The sequence below is a fragment of the Zonotrichia leucophrys genome, chromosome 26 (genome assembly GCF_028769735.1).
Source record: "Zonotrichia leucophrys gambelii isolate GWCS_2022_RI chromosome 26, RI_Zleu_2.0, whole genome shotgun sequence".
Lineage (NCBI taxonomy): Eukaryota > Metazoa > Chordata > Aves > Passeriformes > Passerellidae > Zonotrichia > Zonotrichia leucophrys.
In genome coordinates, this window is record NC_088195.1 from 2156154 (window position 1) to 2180594 (window position 24441).

The following is a 24441-nucleotide window of genomic DNA, read 5'->3' on the forward strand; positions in this document are numbered from 1 at the left end:
GTGGCACTCACCCCTCACAGCCCCTGTGCTGCTCTGGTGTCCTGGGCTGGTGGCAGCTGGGTGGCACTCACCCCTCATCTGGGTGGCACTCACCCCTCACAGCCCCTGTGCTGCTGTGCTGTCCTGGGCTGGTGGCAGCTGGGTGGCACTCACCCCTCAGCTGGGTGGCACTCACCCTTCACAGCCCCTGTGCTGCTCTGGTGTCCTGGGCTGGTGGCAGCTGGGTGGCACTCACCCCTCAGCTGGGTGGCACTCACCTCTCACAGCCCCTGTGCTGCTCTGCCTGGCACCCTTCAGCTCTCATGTATCCCAGTTTTTGAGGCAGTTGCTGCCCAAATCCCACTGTTATATCCAGGGATGCCAGGCTGGACTCACATCCTGCCACAGGGAATCTTGTCACTGAGGGCCATGGGTGCAGGTGAAGGGGTGTCCCATCCCTGTGGGGCTTTTGGCCAGGTTGGGATGGACATTTCCATCCCCATTTCCATTCCCATCTTGTTTTGCCAGAGCAGCAGCTTTCCCTGTCCCCACCAGAGGCAGCTGGCAGTGTCACCAGAGCTTGGGACAGAAACCCCCCAGCACTGGGGTTTGCTGGCCCACACTGGGGTCAAGGCAGTGCTGGAACATTCCCAGCACTGAGGCGTGGGATGAATGGGAGCAAAACCGACAGTAAGTGGGAATTTCCTCTTTTACTAAAAGTTGCTGCTTTCCCTGGAAACCTTAACTGGGAGAGGAACGTTTTCCACGCTGTGGGGAAATTCTTCACAGCAGCCAAGGAAGCAGCAGAGCTCAGATGCCCCTCTCAAGTTCACCCCATCCCCACCTCACCCCCACACGGATCCGCCACCATTTCTCCGTGTCAGCTCCGCATCCGAGCGGGGGGGAAGGAAAAAAAAAAAGCCATTTAATGCAGACAAAGGTTGTATGAAAATATAATTCTGCTTTTGTTAGCAGCCATCAAACTCTAAAAAGCGTCACTTTTGTTTTCTTGTAACATTGTGAAAACCTCGTGTCGGATCGAGAGCTGGGGCCCTCTCGACTAATCGCCTCTCCTTTGTGTTTTTAGATTATAGGGGCAATTAGTGTTGTCAAAACCTCTGGCAATTCTCTTTGCTCTTGACAGGGTGTCAGTCCGCTGGGCGAGAAATGGAAGGTGTTATAACTCTCCGGTAATTAGGATGCCTCCGATTTGAAAATGCCAGCAAACGTGTTCGAGGGGCCGCGGGAGGGGGCGGGGAGCCCGCCCGGGCCTGGGGGGGGATGTGGAGGAGCAATTAATTAGGGGCTCTCATTCCGAGCACGTTGCTGGCTGATGAATTGGCAGAGGGAAATTAGCGGCGCTCCTGGGCGCGCATCTCGCTCTCCTTGCCAGCTTCCCAGATGTTCACCCGGGGCTTGGCACAGCTGGCTGTGAGCACCTGGGTGCCCAGACAGCAGCTCTGCACTGGGTGCTGGTGCTTGGGCTCTCTGGTGGGTGCTGGAGTTGATGAATTGACAGAGGGAAATTCTCAGCTCACCCCGGCAGGCTTGCACGCTGGCGGAGCATCTGGCTCTCATGTGCTCCAGGCTCTCTTCTACCTCTGTGCCTCTTCAGCTCATGCTTCCACCCCTCCAGAGAGCTTGGCACAGCTGGCTGCGAGCACCTGGGTGCCCAAACAGCAGCTCTGCACTGGGTGCTGGTGCTCAGGGCTCTCTGGTGGGTGTGGAGCCTTGCAGGGTGCTGAGCTCCAGCCCTTGGGTGGAAGTCAGAGGAGTTAATTGATAGCTCGGCTGGAGGGGGAAACGCTGGTGACAAACAGAGCTCGCCCGTGCCCGACGCCTCCCTGCAGCAGAATGCCTGAGTAAATAGATAAGGCTTTGCAATCTCCCTTGAAGGTCACCTGGACACCCATCACAGATGGGAGGGACTGCACGGGGCCACCCTGTGGTGCCATCCCTGCTGGAGTGGCTGCAAGGGCTCCAGGCTGGCATCACTGGGAGGGCTGGCAGGAACCAGGCTCTCCATGGGATTTTGCTGGGTTTCTCTGCTCTTTGAGGTCCTGAGATCCTGAGGAGCTGTTTAGTTTGGGTCAGAACTGGCTCCTTGGCATGCAGCTGGATCCTGGCTCGTGCTCTGCCCCATCCCACATGCCAAGGAGCTGCTGCTTCTTCCTGGGATCCCCTGGAAGAGCTCGTGGCTGCTGGTGGCTCCTGACCAGCAATTCTTATTTGCTTTCCCAAGAATATGAGGCATCCAGGAGGGTCATTCAATTACAACGAAGCCCTAACCCTGCCCAGAGCCTCGGGAAGGGCTTTGGGCTGGTGGGATTGGTGGGAGGCCAGGACAAGGCAGCTCCTGATGGCTCCATCCGGGCATTGCTCCACCTGGGCAGGACCCAGCAGGGCTGGGATCCATCACTGACACCTTCCCAGCAGCTTTGCCCGGGGTGTGGAGCCGTGTTTTGATAACCAAAGGCAGGGGCTGGCAGGTTCCCTCGGCCCTCCCTCCTCTTGGCACAGGAATTACAGGAGTTACTGGTGTCAGCTGGAGGTAAAGCTTTGAAGTGCCTGGAGAACCCCGTAACCTCTTCCTCAGTGCTCTGCTCTGCAGAGTTATTTGGGTGATCAGTATCTTCCCACTTCCCTGGCGTTTCCCTCCACCCTTCCCGTGCTCCCAGCAGGGGAGGGAGCTGTGGTTTGATGCCCAGTTCCCCCAGCTAAATTGCATTTAAAGAAGAGCTCTCAGCCTGTTCAGAGCTCTCGTGGTTCAGGAAGCTTCCTTTGGTGCCAGCAGCACCATGGGACATCCAGAGGTGACAGAGACATGGGGGACATGGAGGATGCTCTGGGAGAGGCACTGTTGGTGTTTGGGGAGGTCGGGGTTGGGAGTGGTGACGTGTCCTTGCTGTCACAGGTCCCCGTGTCCGTGGCCATGATGTCCCCACAGATGATCACGCCGCAGCAGATGCAGCAGATCCTGTCCCCACCCCAGCTCCAGGCCCTCCTGCAGCAGCAGCAGGCAATAATGCTGCAACAGGTAACACTGAATCCAGCCAGGCAATTCCCACCGGGCTCTGGGAATGCTGGGGTTGGTTGGAGGCACAAAAATGGGTCCTTTCCTCCTTCTGCTTTCCACACCTTTCCTTTAGGATTCCCAGCACATCCAGGGATGGAAAGAGCTGCAGGTGCTGACAGTGCTGCCATCCTGAGCCAGGGTCTCAAAACCTGCAAAATTCCTGCTCAAGGGCTGATTTGGAGCTGCCCAGCTCCTGGGAGAAGCCGGGGTCAGGGTGGCTGCCCTTGGTTCAGTGTGCCCCAAGCAGAGCCCCCGTGGCCACTGCTGGGTGCCTGTGTCCAGCTCCAGAGCTGAGCTTTGTTTCTCATGGCCCTGCTCGGCCTTTCCAGAGATTTTAGTCAGATGGGGAGGGAAGAAAAAGGAGGAGAAGGAAAAAAAAAAAGCAGATTTCCACTCTGAAACAAAATCTGTCTGCTTGGGTAAACAGCTCCCGGCAGCGGGAAGGAGGGAGAGAGGGAGAAACCCCACAAGCATCCTCCACACCCTTCCTCCTGCCTCCAGTACCTGTTTACTCCAAACAGCCCGATAAGGATTCAAGGTTGGCCCCGGGGAAAGAACAAAGGGTAAACACTACCCTGGGTGGGTCCTTCCACAAGCCTCTTTGGAGCCGGATAAAGAAACACGTTTGACTGCAAATTAAACAACCCAGGCCGGAATAGCTCACATTCTCCACCGGCAGCAAACCAAACATCACACCTCTCACCCCTGACCCAATGTTCCTGCTCCCAGCCCGGCCACTCTGCAGCTCCCTGGCTCGGGCTGGCTCGGGGGTAAACACCCAGCCCCTCCAAACCTGTTCTCAGACACAAACAGCCCTGGGGCTGATAAAGGCATCCCAGCACCCCCAGGGACATTCCTGAGCCCCTGAAGGGGCTGGGGGGGTCTCACTGACCTCCCCGTGCCTTCCTCCCCCTCCCTGCACGCAGCAAATCCATCACCCACAGTTTATTCAGGGGCCAGGGTGGGAGCTGGTGGCGATGCTGGCAGGTCCCAGCGCTGCCTGTGGGCACTGGGACCCTCTCTGGTGGCTCCCTGGGGATCCAGGGGGGTTTAAACAGCTCTGCTCTGATTTGAGGGGCTGTTTTGACTGCCCCCAGCTCTCACAGGCCAGGGGTTGTGGCTGCTCCTGGTCCTCCCCAGCTGGGACTCTCACAGCACTTGTCAGGGGTGTTTTGGGGTCCCACCACACCAAAACTGAGGTTTCCCCACCCTGAGGTGCTCTGTGATGTGCCAGAACACCCCAGCCTGCTTTTCTGTCGAGCTTGGCATTAAAATAAACATCAGGGTGGGCATTGGGGGGTGTTTGAGGGGGGGTTCAGGGGCCATGGGCACCCAGAGCCCTTGGCAATGCATGCCCAGGGTTCCTCTGCTGCTTTCCCTCCTGCCCTGCACCGGGTGACACAGGGAGCCCTGGTGACAGTGCCAGGAGCTGGAGTGGCTGTGGCAAAGCCTTGGCACTGGGGTGGTGAGGTGGGCACGGGGTGGTGAGGTGGCACAGGATGGTGAGGTGGGCACAGGGTGGTGAGGTGGGCACAGGATGGTGAGGTGGGCACAGGGTGGTGAGGTGGGCACAGGATGGTGAGGTGGCACAGGTGGTGAGGTGGGCACAGGAGTGTGAGGTGGCACAGGATGGTGAGGTGGCACAGGTGGTGAGGTGGGCATGGGGTGGTGAGGTGGGACAGGATGGTGAGGTGGCACAGGTGGTGAGGTGGCACGGGGTGGTGGAGGGGCACAGGGTGGTGAGGTGGGCACGGTGGTGAGGTGGGCACGGGATGGTGAGGTGGGCACGGGTGGTGAGGTGGGCACGGGTGGTGAGGTGGGCACGGGTGGTGAGGTGGCACGGGTGGTGAGGTGGGCACAGGAGTGGTGAGATGGCACAGGTGGTGAGGTGGCACAGGAGTGTGCAGGTGTGAGGTAGGGCACGGGTGGTGAGGTGGGCACGGGGTGGTGAGGTGGCACAGGATGGTGAGGTGGCACAGGATGGTGAGGTGGGCACAGGATGGTGAGGTGGGCACGGGATGGTGAGGTGGGCACGGGGTGGTGAGGTGGGCACGGGGTGGTGAGGTGGCACAGGGTGGTGAGGTGGCACAGGATGGTGAGGTGGCACAGGGTGGTGAGGTGGCACGGGGTGGTGAGGTGGGCACGGGGTGGTGAGGTGGGCACAGGGTGGTGAGGTGGCACAGGGTGGTGAGGTGGGCACGGGGTGGTGAGGTGGCACAGGGTGGTGAGGTGGGCACGGGGTGGTGAGGTGGGCACGGGGTGGTGAGGTGGCACGGGGTGGTGAGGTGGGCACGGGGTGGTGAGGTGGGCACGGGATGGTGAGGTGGCACAGGGTGGTGAGGTGGCACAGGGTGGTGAGGTGGGCACAGGATGGTGAGGTGGCACGGGGTGGTGAGGTGGGCACAGGATGGTGAGGTGGCACGGGGTGGTGAGGTGGGCACAGGCAGGTTCCCCTGCTGATCCCGTTGCTCTCTCCCCTCCCCAGCTGCAGGAATACTACAAGAAGCAGCAGGAGCAGCTTCACCTGCAGCTGCTGACCCAGCAGCAAGCCGGAAAGCAGCAACCCAAAGAGGTGAGCTCACCTGGAGGGCACCAGCACAGAATAAGGTGTGGGGCAACCCCCAGGGAGCCCATGGCAATGGGACATGGGACGTGCTGCTCTGATGTCTCCCAGTCCAGTCACTGGGAGTTGCTGTTCTTCCTCTTTTTTTTTTACTTGCCCCTCTCTCTTGCCAAAATGCTTCACATGGGGTTTTTTGCTGTGGAGAATTCTGCAATTTCACATGGAGAATTCTGCAATCTTGCAGAATTCACCTCTGGCGTTGCTGCCCCTCCCCTGAGTGTCCTTCCATGGGCTCCAAGTGACAAGAGACCTGTTCCTGAGCCACTCCCTCCACGTCCCTGCAACACTGGGGCTCTTTGTGGCCATCACTCCTCCCAAAATCCAGCACCCTGGTGCACACCCAGCACTTGAAACTCAATTTTTTGGCAGGGAGAGAAGATTTAAGGCCCAGGCTGTGTGTTGGGGTGGCACAATTGGCAAAGCCACGCTGGCATCAGGGGGGCTGCAGTGGCTCAGGGTCCCCTTCTCCAGGCTCTCACTGTGAATTTCCAGGTCAGGGTTATCAGAACCATCTCCAGGAGCTGCTGGTGCTCGGGGAAATGGGGGAGGTGTAAATGTGAGCTTCCTCAAGGACTTTCCTGCTGGCCCTGGTGATGTTCTCTTGCAGCACCGAGCAGGGATATAATTAAGCTCTAACAAAGCGCTTGCTTAGCGGGCTCTGCTTTAAAAAGCTCGTGTTAACTTTTAATTAAATGGTACAGAGGAGATGGGAAATTTATCCAACAAGAAAGGGTGTAGCGTGGGGGGAAGGGGTGTTGGATGCTGCTGGAGGGGTGTGTGTCCAGCTTTCCTGCTGGGAAAAGCACTGAGGGGATCTCAGCAAGGGCATGTCAGTGTTTCCCTTCCTCAAAATCCTTGGATAAGCTTTGGTTTCACCCCAAAAATTTGGGTGGGTGGTGTTCCTAAAGTCTGTGTTGATGTTTGCCTGCTGGGAATGGTGATGCTGTGGCATCCCTGACACTCAGGGAAGAGCTGGAGTGTCTGGGAGGCCTCCACAGAGCCGCCCTTGGATCTTCCCTGGAAACCCATGGCTGGATTTAATTCCGGTCCTGCTGCAGGATTTGTAAACCAAACACCTTCTGCTTGCCCTCTGCCTGATTCCAGGGGCTCCTCTCTGTGAGTCAGCAGCTCAGAGTGGGATCTGCAGGTGGGAGAGACACCAGGAAGGAGCTGGGAGCAGGGGCAGCATCTCCAGGGAGAGCAGCTCTGATATCCCCAGGAGCAGGGGCAGAATCTCTGAGGGGAGCAGCTCTGGTCTCACCACGATCAGGGGCAGAATCTCTGGGAGGAGCAGCTCTGATATCCCCAGGAGCAGGGGCAGAATTTCCAGGAGGAACAGCTCTGATGTCCCTGGGAGCAGGGGCAGAATCTCTGGGAGGAACAGCTCTGATGTCCCAGGAGCAGGGGCAGAATCTCTGAGGGGAGCAGCTCTGGTCTCATCACGATCAGGGGCAGAATCTCTGGGAGGAACAGCTCTATTCTCCCCAGAAGCAAGGGCAGAATCTCTTGAGGGGAGCAGCTCTGGTCTCATCACGATCAGGGGCAGAATCTCTGGGAGGAACAGCTCTATTCTCCCCAAGAGCAGGGGCAGAATTTCCAGGAGGAACAGCTCTGATATCCCTGGGAGCAGGGGCAGAATCTCTGGGAGGAACAGCTCTGGTCTCATCACGATCAGGGGCAGAATCTCTGGGAGGAACAGCTCTATTCTCCCCAAGAGCAGGGGCAGAATCTCCAAGAGGAGCAGCTCTGATATTCCCTGGGGAGTGCCCCAGAGAAGGGAAGGACAGACAAGAGGAATGAAACGTGTGGAAAGAGCCTGTCAGCAGCATCCTGTCCCTAAGGATGCTCCGTGTCCATGGGTGCTGTGCCACGCTGGGGCCATGAGGAAGGGCCACAGCAAGGCAGCTGATCCATGAATCCATGCATCCCACCAGGATGGGGCTGAGCTGTGGCACATCCCAGCCCTTCCTACAGCATTTTCCTGTGCTGGGGTGTGAGGGCCACCCCTCAGGCTCCAGCAGCATCCTGGAGTGTGGGATGAACAAGGAGCTGAGCTCATGTCTCCCATCCTGCTCCTCCCAGGATGCTTGGAGGAGCCACGGGGTGCAGAGACCCCCAAATCCCCCGGGAAGCTCCCAGTGTGTCCCCAGAGCTGCCGAGGGCAGGGGTTGTCCCTGTGCTGAGGCAGGCAGGGCGGGGAGGGGGAGCTGCTGCCTCCTAACCCCGGTGTCAGCTTAATGAAGTGCTGCTGTCAGTCCCGCGTGTCACGGCGCAAACTCCTCCTGATGTGCTCATAAATCAAAGTGACGGCGCCTCCTGCCCCGCTGGCTGCACCCGCTCAGCTGCGGCTAATGCACGGGGATGCTGCAGACCCCCACCCCACGCCGGGAATGGGCTGGGAATGAGCTGGGAAAGGGCTGGGAGAGACAGGCCTTGGATTCGAATGGCTGGGAATGAGCTGGGGGAGCCAAACCTCAGTGGTGCTGCAGACCCCCAGCCCCACGCCAGGAATGGGCTGGGAGAGCTAAGACTTGGATTTGAATGAGCTGGGGATGAGCTGGGAATGGGCTGGGAATGAGCTGGGGGAACCAAGCCTGGTGATGCTGCAGACCCCCAGCCCCAAACCGGGAATGAGCTGGGAATGGGCTGGGAATGAGCTGGGAATGGGCTGGGAATGAGCTGGGGGAGCCAAACCTCAGTGATGCTGCAGACCCCCAGCCCCACGCCAGGAATGTGTTGGAAAAGGGCTGGGAAAGGGCTGGGAATGAGCTGGGGGAACCAAGCCTGGTGATGCTGCAGACCCTCAGCCCCAAGCCAGAAATGCACTGAGAAAGGGCTGGGAATGAACTAGGAAAGGGCTGGGAATGGGCTGGGAATGAGCTGGGGGAACCAAACCTCAGGGATGCTGCAGACCCTCAGCCCCAAGCCAGAAATGTGCTGGGAAAGGGCTGGGGATGAGCTGGGAATGAGCTGGGGGAGCCAAGCCCAGGATTTGGCCCCAGCTCCTCTAGGAATGACTTTTCCAATGGGAAATGGGAGTAGTGAGGATCAGCAGAGTGTGAGGTGTTTGGGAGTGCTGGGGCTGTCACCCAGGCTCTCCCCAGCCTGGTTTCTCCAGGGAAAGCTTGGCTTGGAGTCCATGGGCTGGTGGGTGGCTCTGCATCCCTTCACCCATCGCTCAGGGCTTTAGGGGTCTGTGGTGTTCCCTAGGGGTGGCAGATTGGCTTCCCCTTGGATCAGCCCTTGGTTTGGCTTGGATCTGTGTTCCTGGGGCTGCTCCTCCTGTTCCTGCTCTGTGGAAGCTGGAGGGATGTGAATTTGAGGCACGTGAAGGTTCAACCTTCACATCACCAGGTTCAACAGCGTCCCTGCCAGAGCCAGGAGTGGCTCAGGGGTCTGAATCCAGCCAGGCCAGGTCAGGAGAGCCTGGCTGGGCTGTGGGATGCAGGCAGCGTGCCCAGGGATCCTCCTGACCTCATCCCCTCGCAGCAGCTCAGCCTGGAAGTGACGTGGATGAGGCTGTGCTGGAGCAGAGCTCGGGCTTGCCCCGGGGCCCTCGGGGAGGGCGGTGGTGGAGCCGGGAAGAGGAGGAGAATCCTGCGCTGTCCCATCCCATCCTTTTCCCTCCCAGCTGCTGTTCCTAAGCAAGACAAGCACAGTGTGTCCATCCCGCACGGTGGCAGAGCTCCCCTCGCCAGGAGGGGACACCCTGGGGGCACAGAGAAGCTGTTAAAGCTCACAGGCTGCAGCCTGGCCCTGCCCTCTTCCCTCCATCCTGCTGATCCCATGGCCTGCAGCCCTCGTGGCTCAGCAGTCGGGGATTTCTCTTCACTGAGCAGGAATTGCTTTGATTTGTGCCTTGATCTTTAAGCCTCAGAGGTGCAGGGCTGAGACAGAGCCAGGGAGGATCCAGGTCTGACTCTGGGGAGGCAATTCCACCGTGGCCAAGAGGTGGAGAGGACAGGGAGAGCCCACACATCTCCCTGAGGCTGAGAAACTGGGATTAAACTCAGTCTGTGCCCTAGACAGGACTGGTGGTGGTGCCTGATGCTGCAGAGAGGGGTTTGGCTCAGCCTTGGATTCACAAATCCCAGGCTGAGCATCAACAACATCCACAGGGATCCACCTGCATGCAGTGAGACCCTGGGTGTGACCCCAAACTCACTCAGGGACTGGGATGGCCCCAAACTCAGGGACTGGGATGGCCCCAAACTCACTCAGGGACTGGGATGGCCCCAAACTCACTCAGGGATTGGGATGGCCCCAAACTCACTCAGGGATTGGGATGGCCCCAAACTCACTCAGGGACTGGGATGGCCCCAAATTCAGTCAGGGACTGGGATGGCCCCAAACTCACTCAGGGATTGGGATGGCCCCAAACTCAGGGACTGGAATGGCCCCAAATTCAGTCAGGGATTGCCACAGAGTCTGGCTGCTGCTCCCTGCTGATGCAGCCTCAGGGATCACCAGTTCCCTGGAATTCCCAGTGCCTGGGGGGCCTGAATCCCCTGGTGCTCACAAAACAAGGCCAATCCTGCCTGCAGAGCTCTCTGTGCTGCTCAGTCAGAGCACGGACATGGAAATGCTGCTTTGGGGGGTGCAGAGTGCAGCGAGGGGGGGACGTGCCCCAGCCTGGCTCCCCGCCGGCACCGTCTGCCCAGGCAGGGGGGTTTGGGGGGGTTCACGGGGTCACGGAGCCGCCTGCCCCACTAATGAGGCCGGGCAGCCCCGGGGCAGCTCCCCTCTCCCGGCCAGCTCGGATTAGCAGCTGCCTGTCCCCAGCCCTAATTGAATTCTCTCCCCTTCACTTAATTCTCATGGATTTCTCGGCGCCTCCCCAGGGACCCATCCTGCCTAACTAGTTTAGGGCCAGCGCTGCTGGTCAGAGCCTGGCCAGCTCTGGGGGGTGAGGGAGGGTCACCTCCTTAGGGGGTGGCTGTGGCCGGGGTGGGGACACCAGCACTGGCACCGGGCGCCCCCTTCCCTGCACCAGTTCCAGCCCCTCACCAAGAAAGGGCTCATAACAGTCATTTTTGACAAGCAGGGCTAAATTTCTGCCTTACAGGAGGGTTCTGTGCCTGTTGCCTGCTGTGCCCCCCCCCCTTTTTTTACACCAACCCCACAGCTGAGCCTCCCCCCTTGGGGACCCCCCAGCCGAGCTTTGTGCGTTCCTCCGAGCAAACCCCCAGCTCCTCTCTCTCCCTTTCCTTCCAGCGCTTTATTTTTCCCTTCCCCTTTTCCCTTTCCTTCCCCTCCTCTTCCGATAGATCAAAGCCTCTGAGCCGAGCAGGCCCCGCAGCAGGATGGAGGCACGGCCGGGCTCGGCGTCCCCAGCGCTGCCACCCCTCGCTGCCAGCGCCCCTCGCCGCCACCTCCAACCCCCTCCTGCCCTGCCAGGCCGCGAATAAAGCTCGGATTTGTCCCTCCTTTTGTCTCAGCAGCCGTTGGGGAACAAGCAGCTGGCCTTCCAGCAGCAGCTCCTGCAGATGCAGCAGCTCCAGCAGCAGCACCTGTTAAACCTGCAGCGCCAGGGCCTGGTGAGCCTCCCACCGGGGCAGGGCACGGTGCCCCTGCAGAGCCTGCCCCAAGGTAAGCACCACGGCCTGGGGGGGTCCCTGGGCTGGAGCTTGCCCAGATCTGGGGAGGGGGCGCTGGTGTTGGGTTTTGTGGTGCCCCCAAAGTTTGGGGGGTGGTGGTGTCAGTAGTTGGAGATGTGCGGGGTTGGGGTGTGGGTTCCGGAGGGGTGCAGGGTTGGGGCACCTCTTCTCTAGCACAGGAATGGCAAGATTTGGGGTACGTTTTCCTCTGGCAGGGGTGTGCCAGGATTTGGGACAGGATTTGGGGTACCTCTTCCTCTGGCAGAGGAGTGTCAGAATTTGAGGTACCCTGGCAAGGGGGTGCCAGGATTTGGGACACCTTTTCCTCTGGCAGAGGATTGTCAGGATTTGGGGTACCTCTCTTCCTCTGGTAGAGGAGTGTCAGGTTTTGGGACAGGATTTGGGACATCTCTTCCTCTGCCAGAGGAGTGTTGGGATTTGGGGTACCTCTTCCTCTGGCAGAAGGATGCCAGGATTTGGGACACCTTTTCCTCTAGCAGAGGAGTGTCAGGATTTAGGTTGTCTCTTCCTCTGGCAGGAGGGTGCCAGGATTTGGGAAATCAGGCTCTTCTCCCTTCTGAGAACAGCTCTGTGAGTGCTGCAGGTGCCTTGATCTGTGTTTCCCAGTGGGGCTCTGCAGCCTCCCCTTGCTGTGCCCAGCTCCAGGTGATGCTCGCCCAGTGCTGGGTGAGATTTGGGGAGTCAGGGAGCAGGAAGGAAGCGCTGGGTGCTGTCTCACGTCCCTGCTGACATTGCTCACTCTCTCCTGTGCCTCAGCTGTTTGTCCCTCAGACCTCCAGCAGCTCTGGAAGGAGGTCACGGCCACCCAGCCCGTGGAGGACAGCATTAAGCAGGAAGGTCTTGACCTCACCACCAACACCTCCAACTCTACCTCGTTTTCGGCCGCCAAGGTCTCGCCTCCCATTTCCCACCACCCTCTGCCCAATGGACAGAGCACCATGCACACGCCCAGAAGGGACAGGTAGAGCCGGGTCGGGCCCTGGCACTTTGTGTTTTTATTCCTGGGCAGGTGGAAGGGGCTGGCATCCATCACCCACAGGGCTGGGAGGGATGGGGGGTTCTGCCCACCCCATAAAAAAGGCCTGGCACTGTTTTGCTGCACCCACAGAGGACAGGGAGCTGTCACTGTGGGGTGTCCCATGGGTGCCCTGGGAATGCTGGAGCATCCCAGCTGCCCCACCTGAAGGCCCCTTTCCCTCTTGTGCAGCTCTTCCCACGAAGAGACCCCCGGCTCCCACCCGCTCTACGGCCACGGAGAGTGCAAGTGGCCTGGCTGCGAAACCCTCTGTGAGGACTTGGGGCAGTTTGTCAAGTAAGTGTCACCTTTTGGGGCAGGTTTTTCTGTCCCAGCTGGGATAAAATGCACCTGGTGGAGGGGAAGATCTTGGGAGTTGATCCATGCATCATAAAATGTGCACCCTGAGCTGGGTGACCTCGTGGAGAAGGAGAAAACAGGAGACCAGGCATCCCAAAGAGGATGATTCTGTCCCTGCATTCCATCAGGGATGGAATTGATGGAGGGGAAGGTCTTGGGAGTTGATCCATGCATCCCAGAGTGTGTATACTGAGCTAGGTGACCACATGGAAAAGGAGAAAACAGGAGAACAGGCATCCTAAAATGTGCACCCTGAGCTAGGTGTGCTCATGGAGGAGGAGAAGTCAGATCAGGCATCCCAAAGAGGATGATTCTGTCCCTGCATTCCTCCATTCCATGGAGGGGAAGATCTTGGGAGTTGATCCAGGCATCCCAAAGTGTGTACCCTGAGCTAGGTGACCTCATGGAGAAGGAGAAAACCCAGCAGGAATTGCTGCTGGTGTTGCCCCATCCTTGGAAATATCCAAGGCCGGGCTGGCTGGGAGTGGAAGGTGACCCTGCCCGTGGCAAAGGTGCAGTGGGATGAGCTTTATGAGCCCTTCCAAGCCAAGCCATGGGATGAGTGAATGATGTGGAGGAGGCCAGAGCCCGGCAGCAGGCGAGGGGGGCTGGCAGCCCTGCTGGGGACACGGGGGGAGGCAGCAGATGGCAGATGGCACCGCTGACACCGCTTGTGGGCTCCGGCGCTGACTGATTAACTCTGCTGTCTGAGAGCCCTCTGCTAGCGTCAGGGTCAAACAAATTGTTTTCACGCTTCGTCAGAGGTTTACTTAATTAGTTCATTTGCAATTAGATCTCTTTGTAGCCGGGATTTTTAGCAAAGACATCAGAAGGAGCTGACGGGGCTCCTTCCCCCGCCTCCCCGGCTGTCTGCTCCTCGCCGAGCACCGCGCTCTGCAGCGGGCAGGATTTGGGGCTTTCCACACTCACCCTCTGTCCTGTGCCACCCTCTGAGGGCTGGCTCTGGGTGGGAACATCCCTTGGACTGTGCCAAGCCAGCAGAGGCCTTGCCCAGGAGGATGAGGAGGTGTGAAGGCAGCCGGGGGATGAGTGAAGGATGATTCAGCCTCCTGTGTCCTCCTTCCTGTGCCTCTGAGTCATGGGGTGAACCCAGATAAGGCATCTCCTCCTGCCTGGCAGGGCATGTTCCAGTGGCACGGGCCAGATGAGCAAGCTCCGGGTTGGGAGCTGGAGCTGGAGTTGGCAGGGAATGCCCAGAGCTGGGTCAGGGGGCTGGCAGAGCTGTGCTGTGCCAGGCAGGGTCCCCTCCTTGCCAACATGGGCACGAGGGAAGGGGCTCCGTCCCTCTTTGCCACCATGGGCACCTGGGCAGCCTCCCAGCAGCACTGGGAAGGGGTTTCTGTCCCCTCCTTGCCAACATGGGCACGTTCTGGGATGTGGGACAGACAGACAGAAAATTTGCAGCTCCCAAAGGCCGAGCCCAACTGGAGCTGGAGCCTGCCTTGAGTCTGGGTATCCCATGGGCATCCCCTGGGCATCCCCTCCATGGGCAGCTGTGCTGAGCTGGAGGGGCAGCGAGGCCTTGGAGCTGTGCTGGGTTGGGGTCAGTGGGAATTGGCTCCATCCCCACCTGGCTTTGTTGCCCTGCAGAAGCAGCCGTGCCCTGGCAGTGCCAGGCAGGCAGAGGGGCAGGGCTGGGGCTCTGGGGGCTTTGCTCAGGGATGGGTTTGGCAGCAGGGCCTGGCTCCCTGACGTGTCTGTGCACGCTGGGGCTGGGAGGCTCCCACAGGCAGCAGGGTGAGACTCCTCTGTGCTCCAGAGCCAGCCTGGGAGGCTGAGGCGCCTTCTCTGGGGTGTCTCAGCTTTAATCCTGGGGAACATCTGGCACACGGCCCCTGGGACCCCCCAGCATCACCTTTTGGGGTGTTCCCAGGGTGGCATTTCTCCAGAATCCCTCTCCAAACCATCCTGCTCCTCCAGTGAGCCCCCCCCAGGTTTGTGCCCACCCCAGCAAGGACAGGACCTGGCCTTGTGACATCCCCAGGGCTGGCTGTGTCCCCAGGCTGCTGCTTTGGTGGGTTTGGGGGTGAGGTGATGCCAGGTTGTCCCTGGCTCTGTCACTCTGTCACCAGGAGCCTTCCCCTCCCTGAGGAGGAGGAGGGAGGGCAGCGAGGACCAAAGGTGCTGGTGCTTCCTAAAGAAAGCACCTCATAAACACGAGGCAGGAAGGGGAGCAGCCTGGAAATGGCACCTCGTGCCCTCAGGGCTTTCCTCAGAGCGTGGAAGGCACCCTGCCATGGGAACCTGCTCCTCAGGTCCTGCTGGCACCTCCTGCCTGCTCCAGGAACCTCCACGGGCCTTCCCCTGTGCCCGAGGCTGCTCCTGCACCCCCTGGGGCTGCCTGGGGTCGGGCTGAGCATCCTCCAGCCCGGGTTTGGTTGGGCTGCTGCCACAGCCTGCTTTGCTCAGTCACCTCCGTGCCTCAGTTTCCCCGCTTTGGAGCATCCCTGAGCCATTTGCAGGTCAGGGCCGATCCCAGGTGTGGCCCCAGCAGAGGGGGCTGAGCGTTGGGCATGCCCAGGCCCAGCCAAACCTCCGTGTTCTCCTCACAGACACCTCAACACAGAACATGCACTTGATGACCGGAGCACGGCCCAGTGTCGAGTCCAGATGCAAGTGGTACAGCAGCTGGAGATACAGGTGGGTGTCCCCATGGAAACAGGGACAAAAAGCCACCTCTCTGTCACCCTGTGCTCCCCTCAGGAGAGGGTGACAGGGTTAGGGACTATAACTTGTTTTTAACACCCTTCCCAAAGAGGAATCCTGCCTCCAGGTGAAATTCAAGCCCTAAAACTCATTTTCCTCTCATCCCAAAGTGTCCTTTGGGTAACAGATGTGGAAAATGGGAGGGTTTGTCCCCACATGGGCTGTGCCACCTCTCTGTCACCCTATGCTCCCCTCAGTACAGGGTGACAGCATTGGGGACTGTAGCTTGTTTTTAACACCCTTCCCAGATAGGAATCCTGCATCCAGGTGGAAATCAAGCCCTCAAACTCGTTCCCCTCTCATCCCAAAGTGTTCCTGTGGGTAAAAGGAGATGCCACAGATGTGGAAAATGGGAGGGTTTGTCCCCACATGAGCTGTGCCACCTCTCTGTCACCCTGTGCTCCCCTCAGGAGAGGGTGACAGGGTTGGGGATTGTAACCACCCAAGTGGGGACTTGTTTTAAACACTCTTCCCAAACACTTTCCCTGCATCCAGGTGAAATTCAAGCCCTCAAACTCGTTCCTGTCTCATCCCAAAGTGTTCCTGTGGGTAACAGGAGATGCCACAGATGTGGAAAATGGGAGGGTTTGTCCCCACATGGGCTGTGCCACCTCCCTGGGAGCCACGGGGCTGCTTGAAAACCAGGCCACTTATTTTTTGTGGTCTTTGGAGCCCAACTTTGGGCTGCTATTTTTGGCCAGGCAATTCTTTAAATAGTGCCTTTGCCAGCCTCTCTGAGCCCCCAGCATGCTCTGAAATAATTCTGTTAATGGAGAAGGGAGGGAGGGAAAAAGGGGGAGAAAATGGGGGGCTTGGAAAATGGGATGGGGCAGGGGGGTCACCCCCATGGTGGGACAATGCTTGGGCTGGCAGGGGTGGCTGTGTGTGACAACACAGGGGTCACACTGACAGCAGGACAAGATGTGCAGCACGTTGGGACCCCCCCACATTGAATTAGGGTCCTTACAGGGAAAAGGGGGGGAGAAAATGGGGGGCTTGGATAAATGGGATGGGGCAGGTGGGTCACCCCCATGGTGGGACAATGCTTGGACTGGTAGGAGCGGCTGTGTGTGACAGCACAGGGGTCACACTGGTGACAGGACACAGCAGGACAAGATCTGCAGCACCTTTGGGACCCCCCCACCCAGAATTAGGGGTTGTGGGATGGGGCATGGGGGTCACCCCCATGGTGGGACAATGCTTGGGGTGGCAGGGGCTCAGCGTGGTGTGTGTGACACCACAGGGGTCACATCACGACAAGATCTGCAGCACCCTTGGGACCCCCCCCACCCAGAATTAGGGTCCTGACAGGGTCATGTGGGATGGGGGGACACAGCCAGACCTGGGTGGCAGTGGAGGTTGTGTCCTCCCAGGCCATCCCTGCCATCCATCCCGCTCCCCACGCCTCGCCAAAGCTTGAAAGCAATTACTGGGGCTTAAAGAGGGGAGGGAAAGGAAAAAGGGAGGAGGGAAAAAATAATAATAATATAGAAAGGAAAAAAAAAAAAGGAAGCTGAAGGGCGAGAGCAGAGCTGTGTGTGCAGAGAGGAACCTGCCACGGAGCCACCAATTAGAAAGTTTGGAGCGCGGAGCTCCCGCTGTGCCGGCTGCATCACGAGGGGAGAGCTGTCAGCTCTAATGAGCGCCGCGGCACAGAAAGCACCGAGCTGCTCCAAACTTGCTGCAAACTCCTGCTTTTAACCCCTTCCTCGCCCAGCTCTGCCAGGGGGCCTGGCTGGAGCGTGGGGACTCCCCCTGAGCTTGAGGGGTCCCCGTGGAAAGGGAAGGTGACGGGAGGGGAGTGGGGTGTCAGATCCCATCGCCTGCGCCCGGCTCAAAATCTCTCCTGGTGCCACAGTGAATATTTCAGCCTCTGCTCAGTGCAGGGAGTAAACAGGCAGGGAGAGCAATTACAGCGATGTGGGAAGGCTGGGGGATGGATGGACCGATGGACAGGGAGCTGCAGAGGGGACAGGACAGTGACACAGGCACGGGGACAAGAGCACCCAGGGCTGCTGTGGGTGGCCCTGCTGGTGGGTGGCAGCTTGGGGGCTCTGGGAATGGCTCTGTGGATCTTTCCCCAGTGCACACACAGAGCTGGAGTGGCCCCTGTGCCCTCCATGGTGGCTGCAGCAGCCCCCACAGGCCTCAGCCCCACTGGGGCTCTCGGGAGGTGGCACCTGGGGGACACCCTGGGGGTTGCTGCATGTCCAGATCAGGTTTGGGGGGCTCATGGCAGCTCCTCCATGGTGACTTTGGCACTGTGTGACCATCCCTGTCCTGCTTCCTGCCTCCCCCAGCTGGCCAAGGAGAGCGAGCGCCTCCAAGCAATGATGGCCCATCTCCACATGAGACCTTCAGAGCCAAAGCCTTTCAGCCAGCCTGTAAGCGTGAGTCCCTTCCTGCCCTCTTTGTCCCCTCCCCGATGGCTGCTGTCCCCTCCCTGCCCTGTGCACGCTCACCTGGCTGGGCTCTGGGGGATGGATGTGCCCTGGCCACCCTCTGGGAAATGCAGCTGCTCCACCAGCTCTGACATGGAGTGGGTGCATCCCCATCCCATGGGTTCATCCCCTTCCCATTAATTCATCCCCATCCCATGGGTTCATCCTCATTCCGTGGGTTCATCCTCATTCCATGGGTTCATCCCCATCCCATGGGTTCATCCCCATCCCATGGGTTCATCCCCATCCCATGGGTTCATCCTCATTCCATGGGTTCATCCCCGTCCCATGGGTTAATTCCCATCCCATGAATTCATCCACATTGCATAAATTCATCCCCATCCCATGGTTTCATCCCATGGGTTCATCCCTGTCCCATGGGTTAATTCCCATCCCAGGGAGTCACCCCCATTCCACAGGTTTATCCCATCCCACTCTTGCACCCCCATCCCACAAATTCACCCCTATCCCATGGGTTAATTCCCATGCCACGAATTCACCCCCATCCCAAAAATTCATCCCCATCCCATGGGTTAATTCCCATCCCACAGATTCATCCCCATCCCAAAAATTCATCCCCATCCCATGGGTTAATTCCCATCCCACAAATTCATCCCCATCCCATGAGTTAATTCCCATCCCATGGGTCCATCCCCATCCCACGAATTCACCCCAATCCCACAGATTGATCCCAGTCCCATGGGTCCATCCCCATCCCCTGGGTCCATCCCACCCTTTCCAAGCCCACCAAGCCCCCCCTGCCATCCCCTCCCCACCTCCTCTGGCACCGCCGCCGCCGTTCCCGATGCTCTCCCAGCCTTCCCAACCCCTTCCCTCCCTGCCTGTCCGTGCAGCTGAACCTGGTCTCCAGCGCCAGCCTCTCCAAGAGCACTTCTGACACGTTTCCTGACGGTTTACCTCATCCCCCCACCTCGGCCACGGCGCCCATCACCCCCCTGCGGCAGGGCCCCTCCGTCATCAGCTCTTCCACTTTACACAACGTGGGGCCCATCCGCAGGAGGAACTCGGACAAGTTCTGCACCCCAATCTCTTCAGGTGAGCTCTGGGCTGGGGCTCAGCGCCCTCCTGAGGGGCTCAGAGGGTCCCTTCACTCCAACCCTCCCCTCTGTTTGTTGTGTCCTTGCAGAGCTTGCACAGAACCACGAGTTTTACAAAAACGCCGACGTCCGGCCGCCCTTCACGTACGCCTCGCTCATCCGGCAGGTGAGAGCCACAGGGACCCGCTCTGCACCCCAAAGCCCTCCCTCAGCCCCCTCCCCACCTGCTGAACCCCTTGGGATGGGTGTCCAACCCCACAAGTGACAGCCTTGTCCCCTCTCTGGCTGCCCAGGCCATCCTGGAGACCCCCGACAGGCAGCTAACGTTGAATGAAATCTATAACTGGTTCACGCGGATGTTCGCCTACTTCCGGAGGAACACGGCCACCTGGAAGGTGAGAGCAGCTCTGCCTGGCACCCTGGGCTCTCCCTGACCCAGCCTGGGCTCACCCCATTAACCCCAGGCTCACCCCATTAACCCCAGGCTCACCCCAACCCTCTCTGGGCTCAGCCCATCTCAGCCCAGGCTCACTCCATCCTATGCTGGCTCACCCCATCCTACCTTGGGCTCACCCCAACCTACCTAAACTTCACCCCAGCCCACCCTGGGCTCACCCCAGCCCACCCTGGCTTCTCCCCAGCCCAGTGTGGGCTCACCCCATTAATCCCAGGCTCACCCCATTAACTCCAGGCTCACCCCATCCCAGCTCAGGCTCACTCCATCCTATCCTGGCTCAGCCCATCCCACCTTGGGCTCACCCCAGCCCACTCAGGCTTCACCTCAGCCCACCCTGGTTTCTCCCCAGCCCAGCCTGGGCTCACCCCATTTCCCCCAGGCTCACCCCAACCCATTCTGAGCACACCCCATCTCAGCCCAGGCTCACTCCATCCTATCCTGGCTCACCCCAACCCACCCAAACCTCACCTCAACCCACTCTGGGCTCACCCCAACCCACCTTGGGCTCTCCCCAACCCACCCTGGGCTCTCCCCAATCCACCCTGGGCTCACCCCATTTCCCTCAGGCTCACCCCATCCCACTCAGACTTCATCTCAACCCACCCCGGGCTCACCCCATTCCCCCCTTTCCTCACCCCGTCCCACTCAGGCCTGGCTGCTGCAGGAGATGCTCCTGTGCTAAAAGGAATTCATTGCCCAGCTCTAAAATGCTGTAATAAATTATTTTAGGACCAAATCCTCCTTTTTTTTGCCCCCCAAAACGCCTCGCTGGGCTGTGGGGATGCATCATCCCTGCAGTGGGTACAGCAAAGGGCTGTGTGGTGAAATCCAGGGATTTTCTGTGGAGAACAAGGGCAGAGGCAGGAGGGAGAGAGAGACTGGAAACAGCAAATGAGGTTAATGATAACCTGGGGGCAGGTGACACTGCTGGTTTGGGGAGTGAATTCTCCCCAAAATTGGCGTGAATTTTGGGGTGAATTCACCGCTGGAGTGAATTTTGGGGCAGCACACGAGTGCTGGGGCTGCTCCCTCTTTGTTTTTTTTTAGAAATTAAAGCTGAGAAAAGCCACCTGAGGGGAGCAGGGGGTGTGGAAGGAGCAGTTCTGTGATTCTGTGATTCACTTCTTGCCTCAACCAGGAGGGGAGATTTATTTATTTATTGTTTCCTGCTGCCCATATTTACTGAGAGGCAGCTTCAGCTCCCTCCTGCTCAGGGCAGCAAGGAGTGAAGTGGCACAGGGAAACCTGCTAGTTTAAATAAAAATAATTAAAATCAGCAAGGTGCAAGTGAGATGGAGCTTTTGGAGAGGCTTGAGGAGGAGGAATCCATTCTCCAGGAGCTCAGGGCCCCCGTGTGTCGCTGCTGCAGAGCCAGGCTTTGCTTCCATGGGAAGCTTTTGGGTGGAAACCAGGGATTTTGGCAAAGCCCTGGAATGGGGACAGGGTGGCAGCAATGGGGCAGAGCCCTCTGTGGCATCACTGCCCCCAGAGCCTCAGTTTCCCCCTCTGCAATGAGGTGAAATTGCCTTTTTCCTGCCTTTTTGTTGCTGAAGGGAATAAATATTTTGAGTTTCTTTTGCAGTTTCCACATAACCTGTGTTAACAAGGGCAGAGCTGGAGAAGGGCATCCCTCAGTTTTCTGCTTCTCTTTTTTTTATTCTTTATTTTTTGCTGTTCTGCCCCCAAAAAGGGATTAAAAAGAGCTTGGGGGGAGGAAGGACAATTCCCTTCACAACTTGCAGTGCCCAAGGCCAGGCTTCTTCTGGAAAAAATAACATATTTCCTCTCCTTGAAAACCACTTTTCTGGGGTTTTTCCCTCCTTTCCTGCAGCTGCCCCCTGGGATGGGACAGGAGTGCTGGGGACCAAGGTGGGGAAGCCACGGGGAGACCCCAGCAGGGCCCAGGGAGCGGGCGGAGGGTGCAGAGCAAACATCATTAGAGGAGAGAGATGAGAAGCAAACAGAGCAGCTGGGCCTGGCTCTGAGCAAACACTGCCTGGAAACACAAAACCGCCTCAGGCTGAGGCAGGGGACACGTCCCCTCTGTCCCCAAACCAGGGGCTGGCCTGGCACCTCCTGTGTGACCTGGGAGCAGCACAGGGATGGGGCATGCCAGGCTCCAGGGGTGCCGGATCACATTTTATTTTATTTTATTTTATTTTATTTTATTTTATTTTATTTTATTTTATTTTATTTATTTTATTTTATTTTATTTTACTTTATTTCATTTTATTTTATGTTATTTTATTTATTTTACTTTATTTCACTTTATTTCATTTATTTTATTTTAGTTATTTTATTTAATTTTATTTTAGTTATTTTATTTTATTTTATTTTATTTTATTTCATTTATTTTATTTAATTTATTTTACTTTATTTCTTTTCTTTTATATTTTATTTTATTTTACTTTATTTCTTTTCTTTTATTTTATATTTTATTTTATTTTACTTTATTTTTTATTTATTTTTATTTTATTTTATTTTATTTTATAATTTATTTTATTTTATAATTTATTTTATTTTATCCCCCCCTGAGCCTTCCCAGGCCCATCCTCACCGTGCCTCAGAGCAGGGGGTGTCACCAGGGCAAAAAGGGGACACTGGGCAGGGGGGGTTCTGGCTTTGCCACACTCCTGGCTGCAGTTTGCTGGAGATTGGCAAATCCAGGGATTTGTTTGGGCAAAAGGAAGGAGGGAGTGTGGGCAGGACCCTGCCTGGCAGGGAGGGACAATCCTGAGTGTGCTCACAGGGACAGTGACAGTGACAGGACGGTCCTGGGGTGAGCACAGAGTGGGGGACGAGGGCTTGTCCTGCTCCCTGAGGTCCCTCTTGGAATTCCAGGGGTGTCCCTCTGGGTGATGCCATGTGTGCCAAGGGGTGCCACAGCCCTGTGCCAGGGCATGGCCCAAATGGAGCACGTCCCTTTGGGTGGCAGTGGCACAAGGCTGGGACACAGGGCCTGGCCTCAGCCACACCAAGTGTCCCCTGAGGAGCTGAATCAGGGGTGACCCAGGGGTTCCCCCAAAATCCCATCAGGCAGCCCTGGCTGGGCCTGGAGCTCCCTCCCCAGGGACCCTGGGAGATGCTCACAAAGTGTCCCCAAAGGGGGAGAGGAGCCTGTCCCTGCTGGGTGGGTGGATGGATCCATGGATGGATGGATGGATAGATGTGAATCCATGGATAGATGGATGGATGGATGGATGGGAATCCATGGATAGATGGATCCATGGATGGATGGGAATCCATGGATAGATGGATCCATGGATGGATGGATGGATCCATGGATGGATGGATGGATGGATGGATGGATGGATGTGAATCCATGGATAGATGGATCCATGGATGGATCCACGGATGGATGGATCCATGGATGGATCCACGGATGGATGGATCCATGGATGGATCCATGAAGGGATGGATGGATGGATGGATGGATGAGGAGGATGGATGGATGGATGTGAATCCATGGATAGATGGATCCATGGATGGATCCATGGATGGATCCATGGATGGATCCATGAAGGGATGGACGGACAAATGGATGACAAGGGACGATCCCAGCTTTGTTTTCTCCTCAAATTCCAATCCAAAGGGGCGATGCTGGTGCCATTGCTGAGTTCTGGGCACTCTGGCACTCGAAGGCACGGGGGGTGCTCAGTCCTTGTGTCTCCTTTTGCCTTGTTGTGCTGGCCAGGCTCCTTTGTTTATACAGCCCCCGTTCGACCTTTTAAATTGCTGTTAATGTTTTAGCGTAACGAATTAGTCTCTCATCACGAATCAGGACTCGAAATAAAAAAAAAAAAAGGAGAGAAAAAAAAACCCCTCCGAGGCCAACTTCCTGAAATTGGGGTCATTCTCATTTGCAAGGCAGAGAATCTGAGAACCTTAATGCAAGGAAATTTATTCAAAGGCAGAGCCCCGGCGTGATTAGGCCCTTTGTAATTATAGCTCGGAGAGATTCCACTCCAGCCTCCTGCCTCCCTCATGGATTAGCAAGTGAGTCGGAAAAATACACAGGATTTAATTAGAGGCAAATTAAAATTGGTAATGAAATAGGGGCAGTAGCAAATGGCAGGGAGTTGGAAGGGGAAAAGGGAGCTGGTATCTCTCGGGGCTGCGCTGTCTGCCTACGTGTGTGTCTCTTTATTTTACATTTAGAAATGTAAAGATGGTCGATGTAAAGAAGAAAGGGAGGGAAAGGACCAAAACGACAGGGGAGGGGTGGAGGGGGGAGAAAGAAAAAGGAAAGGAAAGAGGAGCTGGCTTTGCTGAGCATCACCAGAGCTGCAGTGGAGCTGCTGTCCCTTGTCCCACCCTGTCCCCACCTTCCTCAGCATCCTCCAAGCCAGGTCGTGACCACGCGGTGCCAGTGGGGTCAGGGAGCACCCAGCGGGGTTTTGGGGGGCAGGACGCCCCCGGGAGGTGTGGGGCTGGGCAGGGGGAGGCTGGCAAGGCTGTGGCGCTGAGGCCGTGCCCGTGTGCCCGCAGAACGCCGTGCGCCACAACCTGAGCCTGCACAAGTGCTTCGTGCGCGTGGAGAACGTCAAGGGCGCCGTGTGGACCGTGGACGAGCACGAGTACCAAAAGAGAAGGCCACCAAAGATGACAGGGTGGGTGCTCCTTCCCCCGTGGGACACAGCCCCAGAGCTGCCACCAGCCCCGTGCCCAGGCTGGGAATGCTCAGCCCTGCATCATCCCTCTGTTTTCTCTCTGTTTCCTGCAGGAGTCCCACCTTAGTCAAAAATATGATTTCAGGACTCGGTTATGGAGCACTTAATGCAAGTTACCAGGTAAGGACCCAGCCCTGGCCCCGACAAGGACATGGGGACACTCTCAACCCTCCACAGCCCTGTTCTCCACTGGGGTCTTGCATCTCATCAGGAAATGAGGGGCAAGGGATTGGGTTCAAGTTGAAAGAGGGGAAATTTAGGTTTGATGTATGGAAGAGATCATTCCCTGTGAGGGCAGGCAGGCCCTGGCACAGACTCCATCCCTGGCAGTGTCCAAGGCCAGGCTGGAACAACCTGGGACAGTGGAAGGTGTCCCTGCCCACAACAGGGGGTGGGATGAGATGTGATTTAAGACCC

At 57.6% G+C, this 24441-nt stretch overlaps 1 protein-coding gene across 4 annotated transcripts in view; it reads left to right on the forward strand.

Annotated features, from left to right (window-relative positions):
• The window catches only part of FOXP4 (forkhead box P4), a 61208-nt gene that overhangs the window by 33511 nt on the left and 3256 nt on the right, over positions 1-24441 (forward strand). Inside the window, exons 4-15 of one of the 4 annotated variants that reach the window (XM_064733101.1) lie at positions 2894-3016; positions 5541-5627; positions 11117-11267; positions 12053-12257; positions 12504-12608; positions 15245-15332; positions 17699-17788; positions 18694-18895; positions 18987-19063; positions 19191-19292; positions 23843-23964; positions 24078-24144. In XM_064733101.1, coding sequence (XP_064589171.1) covers positions 2894-3016; positions 5541-5627; positions 11117-11267; positions 12053-12257; positions 12504-12608; positions 15245-15332; positions 17699-17788; positions 18694-18895; positions 18987-19063; positions 19191-19292; positions 23843-23964; positions 24078-24144 — 1419 coding nt within the window. The remainder of the gene's footprint in view (positions 1-2893; positions 3017-5540; positions 5628-11116; positions 11268-12052; positions 12258-12503; positions 12609-15244; positions 15333-17698; positions 17789-18693; positions 18896-18986; positions 19064-19190; positions 19293-23842; positions 23965-24077; positions 24145-24441) is intronic. The other 3 variants (XM_064733104.1, XM_064733103.1, XM_064733105.1) reach the window with 3 other exon arrangements.